Source organism: Mirounga angustirostris, unplaced genomic scaffold (genome assembly GCF_029215605.1).
Source record: "Mirounga angustirostris isolate CCGP_5_RB_7025 unplaced genomic scaffold, mMirAng1.0.hap1 SCAF_2, whole genome shotgun sequence".
Lineage (NCBI taxonomy): Eukaryota > Metazoa > Chordata > Mammalia > Carnivora > Phocidae > Mirounga > Mirounga angustirostris.
In genome coordinates, this window is record NW_026991710.1 from 99,541,314 (window position 1) to 99,565,375 (window position 24,062).

Genomic DNA, 24,062 nt, shown 5'->3' on the forward strand with positions numbered 1-24,062 from the left:
AGGTAATAATTTAGTATTTAACCTCTAAGGCCTTTATATATAAATATATTATCCTTATAAAAATATATCATTTTGTTTTTGTAACTTATATTTCTTTTCATGTTAACTAATATACCATAATTTATTTAACCAATCTTCTAAACTGTTGGATATGCAGGCTCTATTTCCATTTTTTTTTTTCCTATTATCAACAGCTCTTCAAGGAACAGGAGATTGTTCTTTTTCTTAAACAAATTTTACTGCCTATGATCTCTTTTTGGACTTAGAAATCGAGCATACTTTGGGTTTATGTCTAATAAGGAAGATAGTAATAATTTAAAAAGCCAAGGACAACTTTTGATGTGACAAGGTAAATTAAATTTTTGACAGATTATCTTGGAGATCATTACAGTTTAATTTTAAGAAAGAAGTTAGTTAAAAACACATAACTCAGAATTTAAAACACCACTAAAAATAATTTTTCCAACCAAGTTCTCCTTTCAACACTAGTTTACTAAACAAAAAGGTCAGGTTAATCAGGAACACAGCCACCTAAATGCATTTTTTCCATCAAAAATGCATTTTTCCAAGGGTAATACATTAAAAAAAATACCATGATTATTAATGCCAGACAACATGATAGTAAATTAGCTCCTTATCAATAGTCTATCAAGATTATGTCTATAAATTATTAGGAAGTTTCAGCATATTCAACGACTTAGGATCTTGATAAACTTGAAAGAAAGGAAAGGGAAAGATATTGAACATAAAATTCTCAGGAGGATATCTGTAAGAAGGAAAAACCTAAGAAAAGGAGAAAACAATAATATAAGAAATTATATCAATGACTTGTTTCTTCTGTACAATCAGGACACGGTGATAAAGACTCTGGAACAATTTTAAGTCCACCCACGCTCAACATGGCTCTCTATTGCTCTTTTCCTTTTGCTTCCTTCTTTTTGTTGTTCTCTGCTTCTGTTTTGGTTCTCAAAACTTCACTTTCCCTGGATACTTCTAAGCAAGAAGACCTCCTTTCTCTCTTTAGGGCACCCATTATTCTACATTCATCATGTATAATGTTTGATATGTTCTTGGTTACAGGTTTCATTTAAAAGTATTTAAGAGACCACTCTAAGATTACAAATACTATTTTGACATTATGTCTTTTAGCTTTAGCCAAAAAAATTCCAGAATAAGAAATTATGTTCCACAGCTGTCCTTTCCTCCACCTCTGTGTAATAGTTGTACTATTGATTCTTTGGCCTATGTAAGCTAACATTTCCTCATCCACAAAACAGTTACTATGCTAGACGTCTACTTCATGAGGTACTGGGGCTACAATGATAAAGTCAAATACTCTGGCTCTTGAATAGGAAGCCTCAGCAATGTAATCTAGTTACATTTTACCACATATAGTCCAGCTACTGAAAACCATTAAGATTCAAGTAAAATGATCTGGCTATCAATATTCAGAGTATTTTTTCAAGTCTTCTCAAGTATTTCTCTACATGATAGATAAAATCCAGACAAGGTTCTGTCAAGAATATTTAATTGTTTAAAGATATTTGCAAAAGATATATCCAGTAAGGGATTAATATCCAAAATATGTAAAGAGCTCATACAACTCAAGACCAAAACAACAAATAATCCATGAAAAAAGTGCAGAAGACCTAAAGAGGCATTTTCCAAAAAAGACATAGAGATGGCCAACAGACACATGAAAAGATGTGCGACATCACTCATTATCAGGAAAATGCAAATCAAAACCACAATGAGATAACATCTCACACCAATCAGAATGGCTAGTATCAAAAAGACTAGAAATAACAAGTGGTGGTGAGACTGTGGAGAAAGGGTAACCCTTGTATACTGCTGGTGGGAATTTAAATTGATGCAGACGCTCTGGAAAACAGTTTGGAGGGTCCTCAAAAAAAACTAAAAATGGAAGTACCATACCATCCAGTAATTGCACTTCTGGGTATTTACCAAAAGAAAATGAAAACACTAATTCAAAAAGATGTATGCACCTCTATGTTTACTGCAGCATTTTTTTTTTTTAATATATTTTTTTTAATTTGACAGAGAGAGACACAGCGAGAGAGGGAACACAAGCAGGGGGAGTGGGAGAGGGAGAAGCAGGCTCTCCACTGAGCAGGGAGCCCGATGCGGGGCTCGATCCCAGGACCCTGGGATCATGACCTGAACCGAAGGCAGACGCTTAACGACTGAGCCACCCAGGCGCCCCTGCAGCATTATTTACAAGAGCCAAGATATGGAGGCAATGCAATGTAAGTATCTACTGACAGATAAATGGATAAGGAAAACGTGGTATATATACATGATGGAATATGACTTCACCATAAAAAAGAACGGTATCTTGCCATTCACAAGAGTGTGGATGGACCTAGAGGATATTATGCTAAGTAAGTCAGAGGAAGACAAATGCCATATGATTTCACTTATATGTGGAATCTAAAAAACAAATGAAAAAATACACAAATACCACCACCAACAACAAAAAGAGAAATAGACTCATAAATAATAGAGAACTAACTAGTGATTGCCAGAGGGGAAGGCAGTGGGGGGATGGGTGAAATAGGTGAAGAAGATAAGGGGAACAAACTTCAGTCACAAAATAAGTCATGGGGATGAAAATTGCAGCATAGGGAATATAGTCAATAATATTGTAATAACTGTGTATGGTGACAGGTGGTATTTAGACTTATCCTAGATTTATCATGGTGAGCTTTTTATAACATATATAATTATCAGATCACCATGTTGTATACCTGAAACAAATATTCTATGTCAACTATACTCCAGTTAAAATTTTAAAAAAGAATATTTAGTTGTTTATTCAGCCTTCACTAGGGCATAGCCCTCCTTCATGGGAGAAATTGCACAAAAAGTCATAAGAAATCAAGGGACGACCCCTTTAGGAAGCTATCCATGGCATACGGGACATTACGGTTCCATCACCCTCGTATCCAATAAAATCCTACAGCATCCAGGCAGTATTCCAAGAACTTTCTAACTTTAAAAAAGCCACATTTGATATCAGTTATAGGAAGGAATTTTAAGAGGAGGCCCTTAGCCTTCTATAAAAAGTGAAACTGCTATTCCCTATTCCTCCATTAGAACAGAATATACAGTAAATCACAATTATATCACAACAAAACATGAGCCAAATTATTTCCATTTCAGACATTTAACTTAGTTTGGGAAAGTAAACTTATTTAAGATTTTTCTAAAGTAAGGAACTGGATTCTATAAAATTTTAAGGAAGAGAAAATAGCCAAGATTAATTCTTAATCTGGGAGATATTTTGTAAGATTATGATATCCCTTGTCTTAAAGGAATTTGATTTCTTTAAGTTGTTTTTATCACCAATTACAATTTACTTACCTGTGTGGCTACGGATATGAACTCTCAGTGTACCACTGCTGGCAAATTTCTGGCCACAATATGGGCAGATTTTCTCCTTTTCTCCTGTATGTGTCTAAATGGAAAGGAATAAAAAGGGTTGAGGATAAATATAAAGAATTAGGTAAAAATGATTAAGTGCCTCTGACAATGGTAAATCCTTTTTTTCCAGGATTATGTTTCATTAAGATGATTTAATATCACAATGAGATTTTAAACAATTTATCATGAGTATTCCCACTGGTTCAAAAAAAAATAAAATAAAAAACCAAACCTTAGAATCATGCATTAGTGCTAATTTGAAAATAATTCTGCACTTTACTTTTTAAGCCTTTATGGAGCCCCCAAGTAAAAACGATTAAGTGATACAAAACCAGTATATGCTGGCAAAACCACATAATCAAAATGGGGTTAAAGCTGCCCTTTACTGCTGCCAAGAAACACTTCCTTAGAAGCATTTTTCACATTCTTGGTGTGTATTTAACTCTTGAGGGCAGAATTAATCTCAATAAAGTAATCTGTTACTTGCATTATGCTTGCCTGACTGGATTGATTTTACGGAAAAGCAAAAAGAAATATAAATCTGATTTGATCTTTAAAATCAGCAGTGTTAATTGAGCAGTCAATTTGAAAGAACATCCTTGCCCTCCACATACCTTTAATCTCAGCATAAAACAACCACACAAAGAAAGGTGAATATGTATCATCAAAAGTGAATTTTGCTGGAATGTTAGAGAGTTCAAAGAAAAGAGTAAGCTCTCCCAAAAAGAGGAGGCAGATGGAGCTTTTTTTTTTTTAATTCTTATGTTAATCCCCATACATTACATCATTAGTTTTAGATGTAGTGTTCCAGTGCTCCATGCAGAATGTGCCCTCCTCAATACCCACCACCAGGCTAACCCATCCTCTCACCCCCCTCCCCTCTAGAACCCTCAGTTTGTTTTTCAGAGTCAGATGGAGCTTTTTAAACTTGGCTCACAATCTCATCAGGAGACCAGTTATTCTACCAACATCAAAATAGGTCATTCCAATAAATAAGGGGGTCAGAGCTACTTTTCAAGTCCCATTGTTTTTCAAACTTAGGAGAAGGGGAAAAGAAGGGAGGGAGAAGGAAATTATTTTAGATATCTGCACATTCTCAGTGACACTTTTTAAATTTTTTTTCATTTCAACGATGACCTACACATCAATGAAAGCACACAGTGGATCATCTGGGTTACCACCACAACGCAGAGTTTCCAGGGCCTGTGTTTGCATTAGGTTAGTGCAAATTACTGGCATAGCCATGGGCTAATGTAAAAAGAATAGGAAAGTTTTTTTGTTTTGTTTTGTTTTTTCTTTAAATGATGTGTTCCCAGGAGGGACGCACTGGCCGGCACTGGGTGAAAGGGGTAGGGCAGTTACCTCATCTCAAAAAACCACCAATGTAGCAAAACAGTCTCCATATTAATTGCTAACTTTAATATAATTAGTTTCATAGCCTTATTGGTATTTAATTGGAAAATTTTCACATTCGAATTATAATGTGCATTTGGAGAGACACTATTGTATTTGTAGTTTGTAAAAGAGTTATAAACTAAATACCTTAGTCAACATCAGTGTCCTTTTAAATATTTTTTCCATTGAAAATGATTTACATTATATTCAAGTTTGAGAAATATAGTCTAACCAACTGCCACGCTAGCCAATGACACTGGCTACAACAGACATCTCCTTGATTTTGCATTTGGCAGGAACTTAACTTTCCATTTTCACTCTAAGTTCTTATACAAAACAGTTATACATTCTTTACAGTAAGAGCCGTTACTCCCATGGTCCCCATTATGGCTCATTTTAAAGGAAATGGTATAACATTTTAACATATAGCAGACCTATTTTCTTCTCATTCCCTGACAGAAGGGGCAAAATACAATAATTCTTTCTTGATTGTACGGTTGTTTAGAAACTGTATATATCTATTATTGCAGCATTGGATTATTCCAAAGAGGCAGCTATCAATTTACTTATAGTATCTATATAAAATCCACAGCATTTCTTTTGCTGCTACATAAGTATTTCATTGCTCACCTACATGACCTAAGTAAATTTTCAGTGGCATAGTTTCCAACTAAACAACATTAAGTCAACATTAATGAAAAGAATTAAAATGCTTCTTTGGTTTAATTAAAAAATGTATCGATATGGAATTTGGTTAATTGGTTTTAAAAGACATTTAAGGTATAATACTAAAATATCTTAAATATAGATAAGAAAGCATGGAAACAGATCACTCTGACAATACTGGATAAATGTATCAGATAAAAATGAACAATGCTCTGCAAAATGTACTATATAACAATCTGTGATTGTGGACAAACAACTATTATCTCTCTTGAAAACTCACTATTTTTTCCCACATTGATTAAAACATGACACAAATTTATTAAATCCATGCAAAAAAAGTAATTCAAGCAAAGACAGTTGAAAGACTATCTTCTCCAGAAATTTGAAAAAAGAAGACAATATCATTATTACCGAACATTAAAGAAACAGCAAAAGAATGTTCCTCAGTTCAGTCCTTCGACACAGCCATACTAAGGACAGGTACCAAAGTGAAAGTCACACTGAAGCAGGAATCACTTCCTCACATTCACTCAGCAGTACACACCAAGTAGCGGAATCTATTACTTCACAGTCATTTCTAGAGTCAACATTAAAACTTATAACGGTGTTTGTTACACTATGAATTTTGCTATTTTTGAAAATACACTTAAAATGTACTTATAAAACAAATAAAAATAACCTCTTGATTTGCCTACAGTAATTAGCATAACACAAAAAAGATAATCTCCAAATCACCGTAAGTAAGAACCTCATTTTATTTGAGTTAAGCAAATACTTAATCAAGTCCCTCTTCTGTGCCAGGAACTTCCCTAGGCCCTAGAGATGCACGATGAAGAAGGACCATTCCAATCCTAGAAAAGAGCTCAATCTAATAACTTGTCAATAAACACCTGAATTAGCTCTGAAAAATAAAATTAAGGCACTAATCATTTTTTAGATAAAAACCCACATTAATTAAAAAATGTACAAAAATTGACAAGCTCCCACTCATCAAATACTTTGACCCATCTATCATCATAGCTCAGCGCTGTGCAGAATCCATACCTAAATCTAGGTTCACCTTCATCTGAATTATATATCTCTTCTGAAAAAGTAAAGAGAACAGACATTTTTTGAAGAGCTCATATAAACCATGCATCCCTTGTCATTTTGAGGAAATATGTTGACTAATTAATATAAAGTTGATTATCACATGATAATTAGCATACATGCCTATATGCTGAAGTATGTAATCCATTTAAACTCACAGAAGGCTTCTACTTACTTTCTTATGACTTCTAAGCACAGAAGGTGTAACAAATGCCTTATTACATAGCTCACATCTGTATTTCTTATGTCTTTCATGGACCACCTGGACATGAACATTTAAGGTATCCTTCCTTTTAAAGGTAGCATCACAGTGATGGCACTTGAAAGTCCTCTCACCTTAGAAATGAAAAAGTCAGATAAGAGAAAGATCAGATGCAACAGCAGGGTGATGTTAACTCTCCCTCATGGGTTCCAGACGTAGTGTTCTTTTCTCCAAAAAGTTAGCTTTATTACTAACAATTTATCATAACCAGAAAAGGTAATTTTTCACATCTTTCAATTCCGTATTTGCTCATTCATTATGTGACCAGTGGGAAGTGCTTTAACCTTCTTATGTTCTCAGCCTCTTTAATTGGAAAAGGTGGAGACTCAATTAGCTAATTTTCTAAAGGAACCATGAACTTTCTCTAAAAGGAGGTCTTTCTAGGACAGGGAATCAGGTTTGAAGTAAGTAGAGTCTTGTGGTGACAAAAGGCTTCTGTCAAGCAGAGTAAGTGGCTTTTGGGGTCCCTCCTAAACTCCCCTCACTCCACAACCTTTATGTGGCCTTTAAGGGACAGGGCACAGGCAGAATAGGGTCATGGGTAGCACAGTGGGGAGGGAAGCCCCTGAGGGCACACAGAAATAAGTCAGAGCCAGCCCCCTTCTAGGACAGGAAAGGGCTACAACACCCCTTTACTTCCTCAGCACTATCTCAGGAACTTGGACTAGAGGCACCCTAACATGGTCCTTCGTCTGCTAATTAATTAATTAGCTGGGGAAAGGGGCTCAGCTCCCAGGCTGTCCTCAGACAGGTTAGAGGGCTGCCTCTCAGAGAGGCAGTTGGATTGGGACAATTATCCTTTTCTACCCAAGAGCCCCTGGGTACCTGTGAGGGTTTTCACCTTGTTATCATTCTATTGCCTAGGCCCACAGGGAAAGCAACTCCACAAACTATGTTTAGGGGTACAGTATGGTACTTTTTAAACTTTCATATAATGCTATCCTTGTAGGTCTTCTTAACAAACACATCTACCTTTTAGTGGTCTATTGAAATACATTTAAGCGATGCATGTGCACAATTAGAAAGCAGTTTTATCTCTCAGGAAGTTATAACACGATTATATAAATTAGACAGACTAGTATTTGTTTTCTGTTTTGTTTTGTTTTAAAGATTTTATTTATTTATTTGACAGAGAGAGAGAACACAAGTAGGCAGAGTGGCAGCGGAGAAGCAGGCTCCCCGCTGAGCAGGGAGCCTGATGCGGGGCTCGATCCCAGGACCCTGGGATCATGACCTGAGTGGAAGGCAGACGCTTAACCAACTGAGCCACCCAGGCACCCCAGACAGACTAGTATTTGAACATATATTCCCTTTTTAAAGAACAATTTATAAGTACAGATTCACATATTATATTCATTATGAGACAAAATATACAGATAACTTTCTACATTGAAATAAGAGATTACCTCAATTTCAACCAAACTCATCTCACATCTCCATTAGAACTAGCATAGATTTAGAAATGTGAAGATCCTATTATTTCTTCATACCAAATTTAAAGGAGGAAGGACAAAAAGAAGGAAAAAAGAAAAAAAGAAAAAGACAAATGACCCTTTTCAAACAGAATTATGGCTCTTTAACTTAAAATCTCTGAGAGCCCTGTTGAAATCTGATGCTTGGAACAAAGTCACACCCAAACCATGCAAGAATTGTGTAGATTCTGAGAGCTATGTTTGTATGTTGCCTTTGTGCATTTTTGTTGCTGGGTGCTATTACTAGTTTGTCTTTATATACCTTTTTAGATTTATTTAAATACTTTATTTGTATAAAATGTATAACCAGTGAGAGTAAAAGAAAGTATCAATGACATAAGACTATAAATAATACCAAAGCAACTCAGGAACAAAGAGAAATTAAAAAACAAAAACAAGGGGTGCCTGGGTGGCTCAGTCAAAGGGTCAAACTCTTGGTTTCAGCTCAGGTCATGATCTCAGAGTCACGGGTCCAGCCCTGTGTCTTAGGGCTCTGTGCTCAGCAGGGTGTCTGCTTAGGATTCCCTCCCTCTCCTTGTCCCTCTGCCCCTCCCCAATCCCCCTCTCAAAATAAATGAGTAAATCTTTACAATTCAGTAAATAAAAAACAAAAACAAAACAAAAAAGTAAACCTCCAAGATTTCTCCTATTAAAGCATTTCTATTAAACTATCACATGAATCAAAATATTGATTCCTATACAAAGACCTCGTCAAGCTATACCAAGGGAGGCCTTACCTTTCTTCTTTCATATTTTAATTCCAGATTTCTTTGTTTTAAGCTTATCAGAATTTTTTAACTCTTATGAGATTTAATCTGATGTTATCAGATTTCTTTGCCTTAAAGAAATAAACATAGGATTAAAGAGAGGATTTTTCCTATCTTAAAACCAAGAAGCTAGCTAGTAACCTGCCTTTTGGTTTTCAGTGTGTTAGAAAATAGCAGTATTTCCCAAAGTAATTATGACAAGCTATTCTTCATATTTTGAGCCAGAATGCTGATAGAAATTTCTAAAACAGCCTGCATGTTTTGAAGTTAAACAGGTCTTAATTTTCATATTGTGTAAGATAACATCTAGTATTTTGTCTTATTCAGTCTACTTCTGGTTTTTCCCATCCTTTTAGTTGACCTGCCTTATCTGATGTTTAACTTTACCTTCAATAACCCACTTACTCAGTCAACTACAAAGCTGATTTTCCAGCCAAATGTCTTGATGCAGCTTCATAAAGCCTGTGATTAATGTACTGATCAACATTATATTAAATACAGAATATGCAAGCAGAGTCTACACCACTGCTTCAGTCCTCTCTCTCAAGTATATGAGAACCAATCAGCAGAAATCAAAAGTAGCAGATTCCTTATAATAAATATTCCTCGTCACTATTGAAATTAAATTTTCATCTGTCTAAAGAAAAAGTTCCTGAGCATCAGGCCAAATTTGGCCACAGAAGTCTTAATAGTATGAATGAGGTTCACTTGTCCCAATCCCTACTCTAAAATCCATTCATCTCATAATGATTGTCTTTCTTAAATGAGAGCAAAATGGGATGGAAATTCCTGCTGTTACATGACAAATTTTAATTCTTAAATGCATGGCTGTCCTTAATAAAGAAACAGAAAGTGGTGTTGACCAATTCTCCAGAGCTGTAAGGTCAAATACAGAATGTCATGAGACCTTAACACTACCTCTTATGTAGGAAAAGAGGCATTTCATCATGATCATTACTACTTGGTATTTTTAAAAACTTTAATATCTTTGGTATTTTGAATTTTAGACACTTCTACTTGATCAGAGAAAATTTCTTCCAAGACACTATCTTATCTGTACAGTTGTCATAACTGATTAATTGTTTCGCTTTCCTCAGAAATATTAAAAATTTAATCAGCAGTAGGAACTTTGTTTCAGAAGATTCCACTGATTAAACAACTCAAAAGCAATCAATACAAATATTACCTACGTTATGCCATTTTTCTTTACTTTTAGATAGAGTAATGTAGCAAATGTCTGGTTACTTTGATATTTGAACCCACTTTAAAACTCAGCTTAGCAATAGCATTTTCTCTGAAATACAGTGATGTAAAGTGTCCTTTCAGCGATGTGGGTATAAGGTGCTGTATTCTAAATACAGCTCTGAGTGTAACTGCTTACAAATTTGCATGGTGTATATGTGTATAACTTCTCTCAAAAGAAAAAGAAGTGCTCCTGCCAAAAGAAGTAAGAAGTTATTAGATCTGTAGATATTAGAAGTTATTAGATATGTACTCTGATCTTTTCCAACTTTAAAAGTCTGTGAGCTAATAAAATCATGCCAGACATCTGCATGTTTTAAAGGGTCAGACATGTTTCCTTAATCATTATATTTAAAAGGGAACAAAAAATGTCTATTTCAGAACAAATTTCAAAGATACCTTACTGAATATGAGAGAAGATTTTATATACAAACCTTAAATAGTGCAAAGAAATGATATAAAAGAAAATGTCTCATAAAATGACTGATCTTAATGTGGGAAAATGAAGCAAGGATAACGGAAGAAAAGGTGAAAAGCAGAATTACCAGCCCTGTTTATGTTCAAAAGCAAATCACATAACCACATATAGGTCCACTTCTGTGACGCCTACATTCTCAAAAGTTGTAAGAACAAAGTTTGAGATAATTCAATTTGTCCTCAACTGCTTGTATTGTGACTTACTGTTATGTATGAGCAGGTGTCTCTGCAAAGAAAATGGGGTTCGGAACAAAGCTTTACATTCCTCACACTGGAATGGTCTCTCTTCAGAATGGGTCTGCGGATGAAAGAAACTGTGAGTCAGGAGGATCTAGAATCATCTAATCATGACAATAATTGGGAGCTTGTATTCATGATATGGGAGAGGAATAGGAAGGTAGACAATATCTTGTTTCTTCTGATGATGTTCTTTCACTATAAAACTGTAAACACAAATATGCAAAACAACTATTTTTAAGTTCTCACATTAATTATAAATTTGGTAAGTAATAAAGGAAATTGTTCCTATAATCTCAAAATGCTAATCCGAATATACACAGACTTCTCAGGATTTACTCTGCAGAGTAAAATGATTTGTAATTTCTCTGAAGACTAAACCTTCTTTTTTACTGGACAGGCTTTCCCTATGCTACTACAACATTTTCAACATAATCAAAGGAAACTGGTAAAAGGAGACAGTTTCCACCTTCTATCCTCAACTTCACTGAATAAGTTCCAAAAATTTTTAGTCCTAGATGCCCTTTTCCTCCTAAATTAAACTAGAACATTTACTCATACTTAAACCAGGTAATACTCATTAAATATTTATTTTGTGTCACTGCTGCACTCAACACTTCACATGAATTTTTTCACTTAATTCTAACAGTAATTGGATGGACAACATACTATTACTGTCCCCATTTTACAGATGAAAAAACTAAGGCTCAAAGAATTTCAGTAACTTGCCAGAGATCAAACAATGTAGATGCAGCAAGCACCTTTAAACACACAACAAACAAAAATACACTGAGAAACAATAAACAACAGAAAATCAGAAATAAAAACAATACAAACAACAAAACAGTATGCTTATTCACTTCACCTTTTTTATTGCATATCAGTATTAACCTGTTTTGCATAAGTCAGTGTATAAAATCCTATTCTACCATGGATGACAAGATAACAATGCTCATAAATGCTAAAATACCAAAAATTGAACTATTTTCTCTTATGATAATAAAACAAATCATATAATTCATTAGTTTTTATGAAACATGTGGTATAAAAATAAAGGGAATAAATAAAGCACTTTATTCACAACATAAAGATTTAAACATTTTCTTAATGTACATTATAAAATTCAAGATATAAGTATTACCTATTAACATAATGTTGGTGAAAAAGGGATTATCCTGCCTGTTTTTAGTTGTAAAAAATATAGAGAAAGGATGAGGGGAACAAATATTTAAAACTTGGGATAAACTACACGTATTCAAATGTGTTATTTAGCCACATAAATGAACATGCTAGCTGGGAATAAAACAGAACAAAGAGTAAGTTTCTTTCATTACATAAAATATATGGACACTTAGTATAGGAAAATATGGTCCTTCAAATTGGTAGGACAACAGTGGACTGTTTAGTGAACGGTTTTGAGGCAACTGTATAGACATCTAGGAAAAAATTAAGCTGGATCTATTATTCATTCACTCCTTTCAATAAATCCCATTTCAATTCAGCCTTTTTTGCAAATGTGAAGAATAAATTGTAAATATACTAGAAGAGAATATGAGTGAATTGTTAAATACTTTTTGAGCAGGAAAAGGCTTTCTAAGCATGGCAGAAACTCAGATATGCAGATGAGAGAAGGCATTAAATTTAAAACTGCAAGGCAAAAATGTTTGGTGACAAAGAAAATATTTGCAACATGAAATAAAAATTTTAAGCTGCTAATATAAGGAGTTATGGCACATTAACAGGAAAAAAATGAAAACTCCAAAGAAAAGGGGCAAAAAGACTCCTCCAAGTAGCACTCTTGCAATATCCTTCATTACTTATTTTGTGCCCAGTCCATGCTATGCACTTCATGCCCTTATGTGTCAGTCCTGTTGTACACACTGGGGATGTAGCAGTAAAAACAGAAGACTAAGTCCCTGTTGTCATGGAGGTCTCACACTGGCAAAGAGAGAAAGACAAGGAACAAATGATAAAATATGAAATACATGCTATAGAGAAAAAAAAAAAAAAGGGAAAGGGGATAGCAAAAGTTTCAAAGAATGGGGTATCAATTTTAAACAGAAATTCCAGCTGAGAAGGTGACTTGAAAGAAGAACTGATGGAAGTGAGGAAGCAAGGGCATGTCTCCCTGAGGGGCACCTGGGCAGGAAACACTATGGAGGCCAGTGTGGCTGGAGTACACGTGGAAGAAGCACAGAAGTGGGGAGATGAGGCCAGAAAAAAAATGGGCAAAGAATGGGAAGGAGAAGCGAATCATATAGGGCTTGGTTGGCCACTGTAGGAATTTTGTCTTTTACTGAAAAAGATAAAAAATCTCAAATGAGTTTTGAGCAGATGAGTGGCATGATTCACTTGACATTTAATAGGATACTAAGGTGGCTGTGCTGAGAAAAGGATAGAGGGGGACAAGGCAAAGCAGAGAAACCAGAGAAGAACAGCAATAAACCAAACAAGAGATAATTAAGGCCTATATCAGAGTGGTAGCTACCATTGTAAAGAGAAGTGGTAGATTTCTGGATATATGAGGAAAGTCAACAGGTTTTGTGGAGAGGCTTGAATTTGAAGCATGAGACACAGAAAAGAAGATCTAATATTGTGACCAGAGTGACGGTAGGCTGGATCAGCCATTAACTAACACATGAAAGAGCAAGCAAGAAACAAGTCTGGTGAAAGATAAAAGGGGTTCAGTTTTGGGTGGGTTCAAATGATTAATCAAAGATGTCTAGTAGACAGTGGAATATTTCAAGTCTGCATTATAGTGTAGAATATTTGGGGATGTCAGATTATATATTGTTAGCATTTAAAGCCAGGAATACAATGAGAGAATGAAAGTTAAAAAAAAAAAAATACTCTCTGTGGTATATCAGATTGGCAAAGGTGAGGAGAACGGATATTACTCATTGTTGACAAAAAGGTACGATCGAGCAATCTTCTATCTTATAACTGGGAATGTACATTTTCTGAGTGGCAGTGTGGCTCTGTTGACCAAACTGACAAATGCACATACTCTTTGACTAACTAACTCCCTTGACAGATACAGATCTGGCAATTATTTACATAAACAAAAACTTTTTTAAAAAACCTCCTAAATGCCCACTGGCAGATATAAACCTGGGTAACTAAATTTGAGTGGCTACTGTATATTTATTTTGATATGGAAAACCCACGATAACATATTTTGAGTGTCAAAAGCACGATGCAAACCATTATAGATAGAATACCATTTGCTGCATACATACACACATGAAGAATGGGGTGTAGGAAGATGTCCTACGAAATGCTGAGGAGGGTTTTCATAGTAAAGTGGAGAGTGGTATCTTACAGAGCTTTTGCTTTCTTCTTTATACCTTTCTTTGATGTTTTAGTTTTCTACAAAAAGTAGATTATATTATTACAAAAAGAAAGGAACTCTTCTGTCTTTAGAGCATCCATATTGGAACAAAGGGTTGCTTTAGTCTTCCAAAAATATGATATTCCACCCTAACCAATTCTTCCTCTTTTTCCAAATCTAGGACAATACAACATGTGGCTATGATTTAGTAGCTTGATGATGAAATAACTTGGGACAGCATGAAGCCTCACGCCTATGTTAACCAAACTAAAGCCACAACATCTAGATACAGCCTGAAGTCAAGAGTTATTTTAAGTAGTAAGCTGTTAGTGCATAGGCCGGTGAATAAATATTTTTGTCAAAGATTCCAATACCACCAACGGAGTTGTGATGGCATGACTTGTCAAAGTCTCGGCATAATATACTTTACAAGTACCAGATAAAATTTAGCTTTTTAAAGGGTGCTTATGCTTCAGTTTTTCATTTCTACAGGGTGCCAAACTTTTCAGACTTATTAATTACATTATCCTTCAGCTATAGAACATTCCCCCACTTAAATGCCAAGTCACCGATGACACAAATATCTGCTGGTAATAACAAATGAACTCGTCCATGAACTATACATATATATTTTTATGTATCATATCATATATCTTTTTATGCGCCAAGTCTGATTGTTGTTCCAGATGTAGAAAACACATAAGAAAATGTGTTCCACTATTTATAACACCTAATAAAATGTCTCAAGAATGCTTCAGGTTTTCAACATAATTTTTATACAATAATCACCAAATTAGCACATTTCTAGCTATACAAACCAAATATTAATTTTGTGAGAACAGAATAAAATTTTCATCAGGCCCAATCACAGTTAAAAATTATAACCATGACTATCACCAGTATATATTGCTCTGTAGTAACAGTATTACTAGAAATGATATTTTTTCTTGTGTCATGTGCAAAGCAAGAAAACTATCTTAAAATTCAGAGAAATAACAAGAGATAAAATAAATTTGAAGAAAATATTCCTGAGATATATGTGTCAGAACTATTCTTTTTTCTTAAAAAAAAAAAAAAAAAAGACTTTTGTTATTGAAGTCTCAAGCCTGCATATCATAAGCATATTACTATCCCACTGGGTCACATAATAAACTGAAAGCTGCATAAAATGTGTGTCATCTGGCTGTTTACAAGGTCTGTGGATTAAATTTTTACTGTCAGCTTTATAACTGGCTTACTTAAAGGGCCTCGTCCTCACAAAAATGAATGGAAACTAGAGAGATATCAAAGAAATCAACTCAGCACAGGAAAAAGGTGGCTCATTTCACACAGATACGTTAAGATTATAAAATTGAGGCTATGCTCTTACAGAAGTACAGCCTTTCATGGCCAAGCCCAACCTTTCCACTGCTTGAAAAGCCACAATTCCATTAGTACAAAGACGTAACTCCATGGAGCCAACTACTAAAGCCTCAAGTTTATACCCTGATCAGGGCAAGGGGAATGTGCTAGAAGAAGGAATAACCATAGACTTGCAGAAGTCTTCCTTGAAGGGCAGCAATTTAGACTACCACTCAGGGAATTTTTCCCTCTACAACACTACTAAAACATGGCATCCCATATTTCTAATCAAGGATGCTTTTAACAAATACTGCTTCAAACAATATGACCCTGATTTGACCATTAATTTAAAACTTCTGCCTCTACAATGGCCACCATTTATTACAGCGAGCCTAGAGTCATACGGAACAAGTTTACTCTCTCTTCCACGAGGAAGCTCTTTGAATATATGGAAACAGCAACCATGTCCCTTCACAAACTGTTGTGATAACCAGACACCTTTAGCTTCACTCATGAAAATATGGCTTTCAGATACATCACAGGAATTGTAAAGCAGAATTTTCTGAATAAAATAAAAATAAAAATTAGGCATCCTAATTTTTATAACTCATGTGGAACAACTCATAGCAGCAATTAAACCAGCTCCTCTAGTGGATGACTCGTTTGCTATGCAAGATGGCTAAATAAATTGGTAATTCTGCATTGAACTTTATGTGCCATCCCAAAATAAACAAGTGCAGATACCTAAAGTACAAACAGACAAATAAAACAAGGGATTATTGGATTTTATAGGATTCTAATCCTATATAAAATTACGCTCTCTAAAAATTAATACCAGTTGTTGAATAAGAAAGATTTCTTAAAATATAAATCCCTAGAAATTAACATATAATAGGATAATAACAGCAATAATAGGATAAAAACTAACAGATGATAATAAGATTCAAATACTTGGCCAGAAAAGATAGATAGATAGACAGATAGATAGATAGATAGACAGACAGACAGACAGATAGTAAAATGTATTTGTGTTTTGTGTATGTGTGTTTAAGCCGCCATCCTATTATCTAAGTGTCAACATCACCAGAGGACATATTCTCAATGAAACCCTCATAAAAACTAATCTATTTTTCAGCCTAATACAGATGTAAACTAAATTCAAAAGATCACAGTTTAGAGTCAGTTTCTAATTTTAAATATAAAACATCCTAGATGGGGTATTAGGTTCAAAGCCTATTTTCTACTAAAAATACTGCATTTCAGCATATTTTAATTATAACATACAGTTCTCATTTGTGCCTTTTTAGTTTTCATTGATTCAGATTTATGGCATTTTCTGGTATAACACAAATTCTTTGCTCATTTGTTTTGTTTTTCACATTCCACATATAAGTGAAGTCATATGGTATTTGTCTTTCTCTGACTTATTTCACTCAGCATAATTATACCCTCTAGGTCTAGCCATGTTGTTGCAGATGGCAAGATCTTGTTCTTTTTTATGGCTGAGTAATATTCCATTGTGTATATACCACATCTTCTTTATCCATTCATCTATCGACAGACACTGGATTGCCTTATATCTTGGCTATTATGGTACAAATTGTTATATGAGAAAAGCATCTATTTTTCAAAAATATACAATTTTCCATTTAATTTAACTTAGCTTACAAATTTATATTACCTGCCCACCAAAATTGTTGATATCATTCAAAAATTCATTACCCTGTGTGTGTATTGAGGGTTCATATAGGTATACTTGCCTTCATGATAAATTTCCACTGTATGCTATGCTTCATGAGTCACAGAGTTTACTTTCCAAAGTTTTTGTCTTCTCTTGCTATAACAAGCCATTACCACATCTTCTGGCTATTGCTAACCTAAGTTTTGTTTTTTGTTTTTGCTTTTTAATTCATCCTTCACTTAATCTTCTTCTAATAGGTCCTGTGGGCTAAGAAATGAGTCACCTGAACTTGGTAGAATCTCAGATAAAGTAAAAGTTAAAGTGATAAAGAAAGGATCTCCATGTTATGACTAAATAACATGTTTTAATACATGAAAAACATGAAACTTAGCAGTAGAGGAGAACTAATTTATAATTATACAGGAAAATAAGCTATGTTGTTGTTTCTGGTTCTTTTTACCAAAAAGGGGAAAGAATAAAACATTTCTGATCCAAATCATTCACAAGGGCAAGTATATATATGAAGACTTTCTGTGAAGAGGAGCTATTTTTTAACATAAGACATTGATCTACAAGAAGATAAAAAGGAAGCAGTGGAAAGAAATCTGCTTATTAACATCCATCTTCCCAAAGCACCATGTAAAAGAATTTTGTAAAAGAAAAACTAAAAGAAGCCCTTGCCCAACAGATGTTAAAACATACTATAAAGTACAATTATTAAAATATTATGATATTATAGAGAACAGAGATTAAATGGAAATGAACAACATCCAAACATAGTTTTACATGAGAAGCATTCAACAATATAATAGCAGTGGTTATAAATCAGGATCTCAGAGGTGCCTGGGTGGCTCATATGGTTGGGCGGCTGACTCTTGATTTCGACTCAGGTCATGATCTCAGGGGTGTGGAATCAAGCCCCGCAACAGACTCTGCACTGAGTGGGAGTCTGTTTTATTCTCTCTCTTCCTCTCTCTCTCTGCCTCTCCCCTAGCTTGCTTACTCTCTCTCAAATAAATATATAAATCTTTTAAAAGTTAATAAATAAGATAAATCAGGAGCTCATTCCATACCTAAAAATAAATTCTTCATGGATTAAAATGGTAACAAAAAAGAAACTAATATAACTTTTAAAGGCATTGATAAATGCTTGCATAGTGTTGAAATAAGAAAGTTTTCTAAATATATACAACTATATACAACTCAGAAGCTGTATATACTCAGAAGCCATAAAACTCATAATCCATGTCATACTTCAAAACATAAAAATGGGGGCACCTGGGTGGCTTAGTCGTTAAGCGTCTGCCTTCAGCTCAGGTCATGATCCCAGGGTCCTGGGATCGAGCCCCGCATCGGGCTCCCTGCTCGGCGGGAAGCCTGCTTCTCCCTCTCCCACTCCCCCTGCTTGTGTTCCCTCTCTCGCTGTGTCTCTCTCTGTCAAATAAATAAATAAAATCTTAAAAAAAAAAAAATGTAAAACTTCTTCATTCAAAAGATACAAGTTGATAGATGGGGACAAATATTAGAAACAAAAATAACAAAGGATTAGCATTCATAGTATCCATAGAGTTCCTAGAAACCAATGAGAAAACAGCCAAATAGTTCAATAGAAAAGTGGATAAAGAGTACATACAAGCATTTCTGAAAAGTAATGTAAATGGAACATAAACTTATAAAAAGAACATAATTTCACTAACCATTGCTTAAATGCAATGAAATACCACTTTTCAATTCTCAGACTGAAAATAAAGACTGACAAAATCAAATGTTGATTGTACAGATAAAGGGGCACTTTAATCACTGATAAATGAAAGAGCTTTTTCAGAAGGCAGTTGGGCAGGAGCAAAACTTCCTATTCTATTAAAGAAAAATAGTTTTCTAGTAAAGAAAACTATTATTATTCCATAAATTTCATAACTAAGGTCTATTTGCACTAATGCTCTTGACATAGTTATAAAGTTTTATGTAAAATAGTAATAGTTACAAAAAATGAGTAGCTTTATATGATCCTACCTGAAAAACTCTCCAAGTCATAATGTTAAGGCAAAAAAGTAAGTTCCAGAATGACACCTATGTCCTAATACCATTTACATGTAAATATACTTATCTCCCAGGTGGGCAGCTAAAACCTTGTGCTTTTCTCCAAGTTCCACCCACAAGAACGTTCTCTTATACAAAAACATCAGTGTGCCATGTGGAGGTTACTGAAGATCTGACTAGCGAGATGAAGGAGATGGCTGGTATGCACAGCACTTGGAAAATTCACATCTAATCTAATACTGTGGAATCTCTTTCCAATAGCCGCTTTTCACAGTTCCTAGCCTAGCTTTCCAATTCTGCTACCCAAACACAAACAACTCTCACCTTCTCATTTCTAATTTCCCATACTTTAACCGATTTTAAACAGTGAGAAAGTATGTCAAAGGCATTATACTGAGGATAACAATTATATTTTACTCAGTGTATAAAATACCCTCCAACTATTAGGATCACCAGCCTGAATATAGTAGTAGATGGGGTCATAATTAACAAATAGTTTGTACACATAATGTGTACAGTTTTTAATATATTTAAGAAAGCCCCAAAAAGTACCCACTGGGGAGGGGACTGGAATTGTGGGGGACCAGGGAAGGTAGGTGCTGTCAGGGATTACAACCTAAATTACATAACTGAGTACCCATGCACTATGTGTGTTTTTGAGATTTTACTTTCTTAAGATATCTACTACCAAAAGAAAAAAATTTTAATCAAATTAAAAAAAACAAAAACAAAAACAAGACACCTTCCTCTCTTTCAGTATTTTCAGCTTTGTGGTTTTAAGAGGGTTAGGGATGTGCACTTGATCACGCAGGTCAAGTGAAAGGAGTTCAAAACCCTGGGCTAGGTTGGGCTAGGCTGGAAAAAAGCAGAGCAGAGAGTAAAGCTGATATCCCACTTAAGGTGAGCTCGGGAGGTAAGCATTAGTCGAAACTTAAAGGCTGAGACAAGACTTGGAGGCCAGAAGTTTGGGAGGCAAGTCGCCTTGTGCCCAGAGGAGCAGGGATGAAGGAAGCTCTGAAGGGCAATGAGCAATGATGTGGTTCTGGCAAACACTAGCAGGTATGGTCTGCAGTCGATGACTCCTAAGTTAATATTTAGGGGTGGGGAGAGTGGAGAGAGTAGAATAAAGCTGGAGGGAGGTTTCTCTATTGAAGTCAGAATAAAGGGGAATCACTGATTTGGAAGTGAACTCCAAGTCAAGTATTTATCTCAAAATTACAATAGTTAAAATTAAAGGTTTAAAGAGTAATACTTAGGTATCTCGGACTATGTAAACTCAATTAGTGTAGAATGAATACAACAAAGATTTCCCAGTATATCACTAGACCACTAATACCCTCATAAAATCAAGAGAGACGGGGCGCCTGGGTGGCTCAGATTGTTAAGCATCTGTCTTTGGCTCAGGTCATGATCCCAGGGTCCTGGGATCGAGCCCCATGTCTGGCTCCTGGCTCCTGACTCCTGGTTTGGCAGGGAGCCTGCTTCTCCCTCGCCCTCTGTCTCTCCCCTGCTCATGCTCTCTCTCTCTGTATCTCTCTGTCTCAAATGAATAAATAAAATCTTTAAAAAACATAAAAATAAAATCAAATCAAGAGAGAGGAAGAATGTGCAGAAAAATAGCACTGCAAATGTGGCAAAATGTACTGCAGATATATATATGTTTTAATTCACTTCTCATACTTCAACAACTACTTAACTAAGAACATTAAATCTTATTATTTGGGGATAATCTTTTCATGGATTTTATTTATTCAGAAAACATGTGCCATTTTCAAAGTACAATGTGGTCAATAAGTGCTATGAATTAAAGTATAGCATCTATCTTCAAAACTTATAGTTTAATATGGAAAATAAAGTACTTATGTTAGAGATTATACAGTGCGGGCACCTGGGTGGCTCAGTTGGTTAAGCGACTGCCTTCAGCTCAGGTCATGATCCCAGGGTCCGGGGATCGAGCCCCGCATCGGGCTCCCTGCTCTGCGGGAAACCTGCTTCTCCCTCTCCCACTCCCCCTGCTTGTGTTCCCTCTCTCGCTGTGTCTCTCTCTGTCAAATAAATAAATAAAATCTTAAAAAAAAAAAAAAGAAATTATACAGTGCTATCTCATCATGCACTTCAGAAAAAAACTGTTGTAATAGGATAAGTGATTTGCCATTAGGTAAATAAGTTTCAGACAAATATCTCTCTCTTGTTTTCTCTCTGTCAGGTTCAATAGCTGCATGCTTCTCTCCGTGTGGCATCTCATCATTGCAAATGTGCTTCTAGAACACAAAAATCGATAATTTTGTACAACACAGCACCTTAAATGAACCACCCACTGCTTCACCTACAGCACACCTAAGGAAGACAAATCTGTACAAAGTCAAAGGAAAAAGGGACTGTGACCAAATTATCGAGTGATTCTTTCAGTCTACAACATGGCACCTTCTTCAGAGATTTTCAAATATTTTTTTATTATATAAAATTTATGCCATATATTATATAGTTTTAGAACCTAATCCATGATTCATTTAGGAAGAGACATATCCTTTCCTTTAAAGAAGGCTTAATAAGGGGCGCCTGGGTGGCTCAGTCGTTAAGCGTCTGTCTTCGGCTCAGGTCATGGTCCCAGGGTCCTGGGATGGAGCCCCACACTGGGCTCCCTGCTCCGCGAGGGCCTGCTTCTCCCTCCCACACTCCCCCTGCTTGTGTTCCCTCTCTCGTTATGTCTCTCTCTGTGGAATAAATAAATAAAATCTTTAAAAAAAAAAGGTTTAATAAAATTTTACATGGGCAAAGTCCAATCTGCAGTGTCTGCCAAACAGACCATGACCAAAAAAAATACTGTTTATATTGAAATTCAACACACATACACATACACACACAAACAAAGGTATTATTTCATTAAATTGCCCGTATTCTTATATTTTCAGTTCTGTTTTTTAATGGCGATTCATGACCCAGTAAATTGATTTCAAGACACAAAGTGGCCATGGCCCAGAGCTTGGAAATCACTGGATGAGATATTAATATGGAAGGCCCAATGGAATTATTCCAGGAAAGGGTGTGACCAGAGTTCCTTATAGGCCTCTAAGTTCATCTCTGGAGGGATATGTAAAGGGTCAGGAAAAAGTCTTTTATTTGAATAGACATATCTTTGTCCCCAGAAGCTTGTCTATGACTTCATCAGGACAAAACCTCTCTGTATTCATTTCCATCATCAAGCATGTAGTACCAGCTTCATGATCTAGGATGACTGAGTCCATCTAGATGTCCTGCCTAGAGCAGGAGGAGGGAAGCACTATACACCTTATTTCAATTTTGCTTTTCAATAAATTTGATAAGGAAAAAAAATGGAGGTGAAGACTAGTTTCTGCCACCTGTAGTTCTGAAGTGTCTGTCCAGTTGTGATTTATAGATCTAGTTAGACCCAGATAAACAATCATTATTTTAACTAGATCCAAAAAATTCAACTAGTAATCAGGTCAAATAATTGTCAGAAAGGATTAGAGAGAGGAAAAACTAATTTTGACCTATTGAGCCTACTTACTGGCAAAATGATGAAACAAGTAACTAAGTTTTAGGAACAAAAATCACCCCTTCAAAGTTTGATATTGCCATAATCACACTGAAAGACAGTATTTCCTTTTCAAGAAAATCCAAATGTTAAGAGAACTGACCCCAAAATGAATAAACTAAGTATAATAAAAATGCAAAAGTTACATCACCAAGGAAACCAGAATAATTAATTTATTTAAAATAACAACCTTTGGTCATGCTATAAGATGGAGATCAGTTTGACTCAAATTTTTTTTTCTAATTTCCTTGCATATCCTTATTTTTCAGTTTCCTAACTGGCCATTAATGAATAATGATAGAAGAAAAAGTTTATTTGCTTTTTTCACATAACTCATGGAGAATATTTCAGACTTTTTCACTTAACCATACCACAAATACATGCTAGGATCATAACAGTGAGAAGCACATTTGTCTATAGCAGAAGGACTGAATGTGCTTTCCACTTTAGAAATTATAAGCATCATTGTTTCTATCCTTCCCAAGACCTCATTATTACTTTCATATGATTTATGGCTGAATGTATGAGAGATGGTGCAAAGATCCTGTGCCAAATTCCCATATGGCATATAACATAAGCCCAACTGAAAAACTCGTAAATGTGGGTAGATCAGTTTCATCAAAGAATGGAGCAAGAGAGTTCCAGAGACTGAGCAGGAAACTAGCCAGATAATTTTTTACAGTCATGCAATTCCAAAGCAGAAGTAATGAACGTGGTCCTGCCCCTGATCATTTAATGCTTGAATTAAACCTAAGAACAGTCAGCAAGAAATTAGAAAGAGACGATTTGGGACACTATCAATCAACTCTTTTTACTCTCTGGTAAATCTAACTTTTTTTTTTTTTTCTTTTTAGGCTAAAGCTAAAATGATGTCATAACTTTTTAAATGATTTTAAAAGAGAAAGAATGATGCTTTGAAGTCTCAATAAATATTGAAATAACTATAACTCCAATGGAATAGTCTAAGAGAAAAATAATTAACAAGTTATTTTAAAAGATATTATATACATATTACTTAACAGCATGCTAAAATGTATTAACCAAAATCAATAAGCAAGCAGT

The 24,062-nt window shown here is 35.1% G+C and overlaps 1 protein-coding gene across 5 annotated transcripts in view; it reads right to left on the reverse strand.

The window, feature by feature from the left end:
- The window catches only part of PRDM5 (PR/SET domain 5), a 203,333-nt gene that overhangs the window by 79,708 nt on the left and 99,563 nt on the right, over nucleotides 1-24,062 (reverse strand). For all 5 annotated transcript variants that reach the window (XR_010409521.1, XM_045880502.3, XM_045880501.3 and 2 more), the window contains 3 exons: nucleotides 11,019-11,112; nucleotides 6,770-6,930; nucleotides 3,385-3,478 (listed from right to left, as the gene is read on the reverse strand). Coding sequence is in view for 4 of the 5 variants with exons in the window: in XM_045880502.3 (XP_045736458.1) it covers nucleotides 3,385-3,478; nucleotides 6,770-6,930; nucleotides 11,019-11,112 (349 nt within the window). In the remaining variant the exon portion in view is untranslated. The remainder of the gene's footprint in view (nucleotides 1-3,384; nucleotides 3,479-6,769; nucleotides 6,931-11,018; nucleotides 11,113-24,062) is intronic.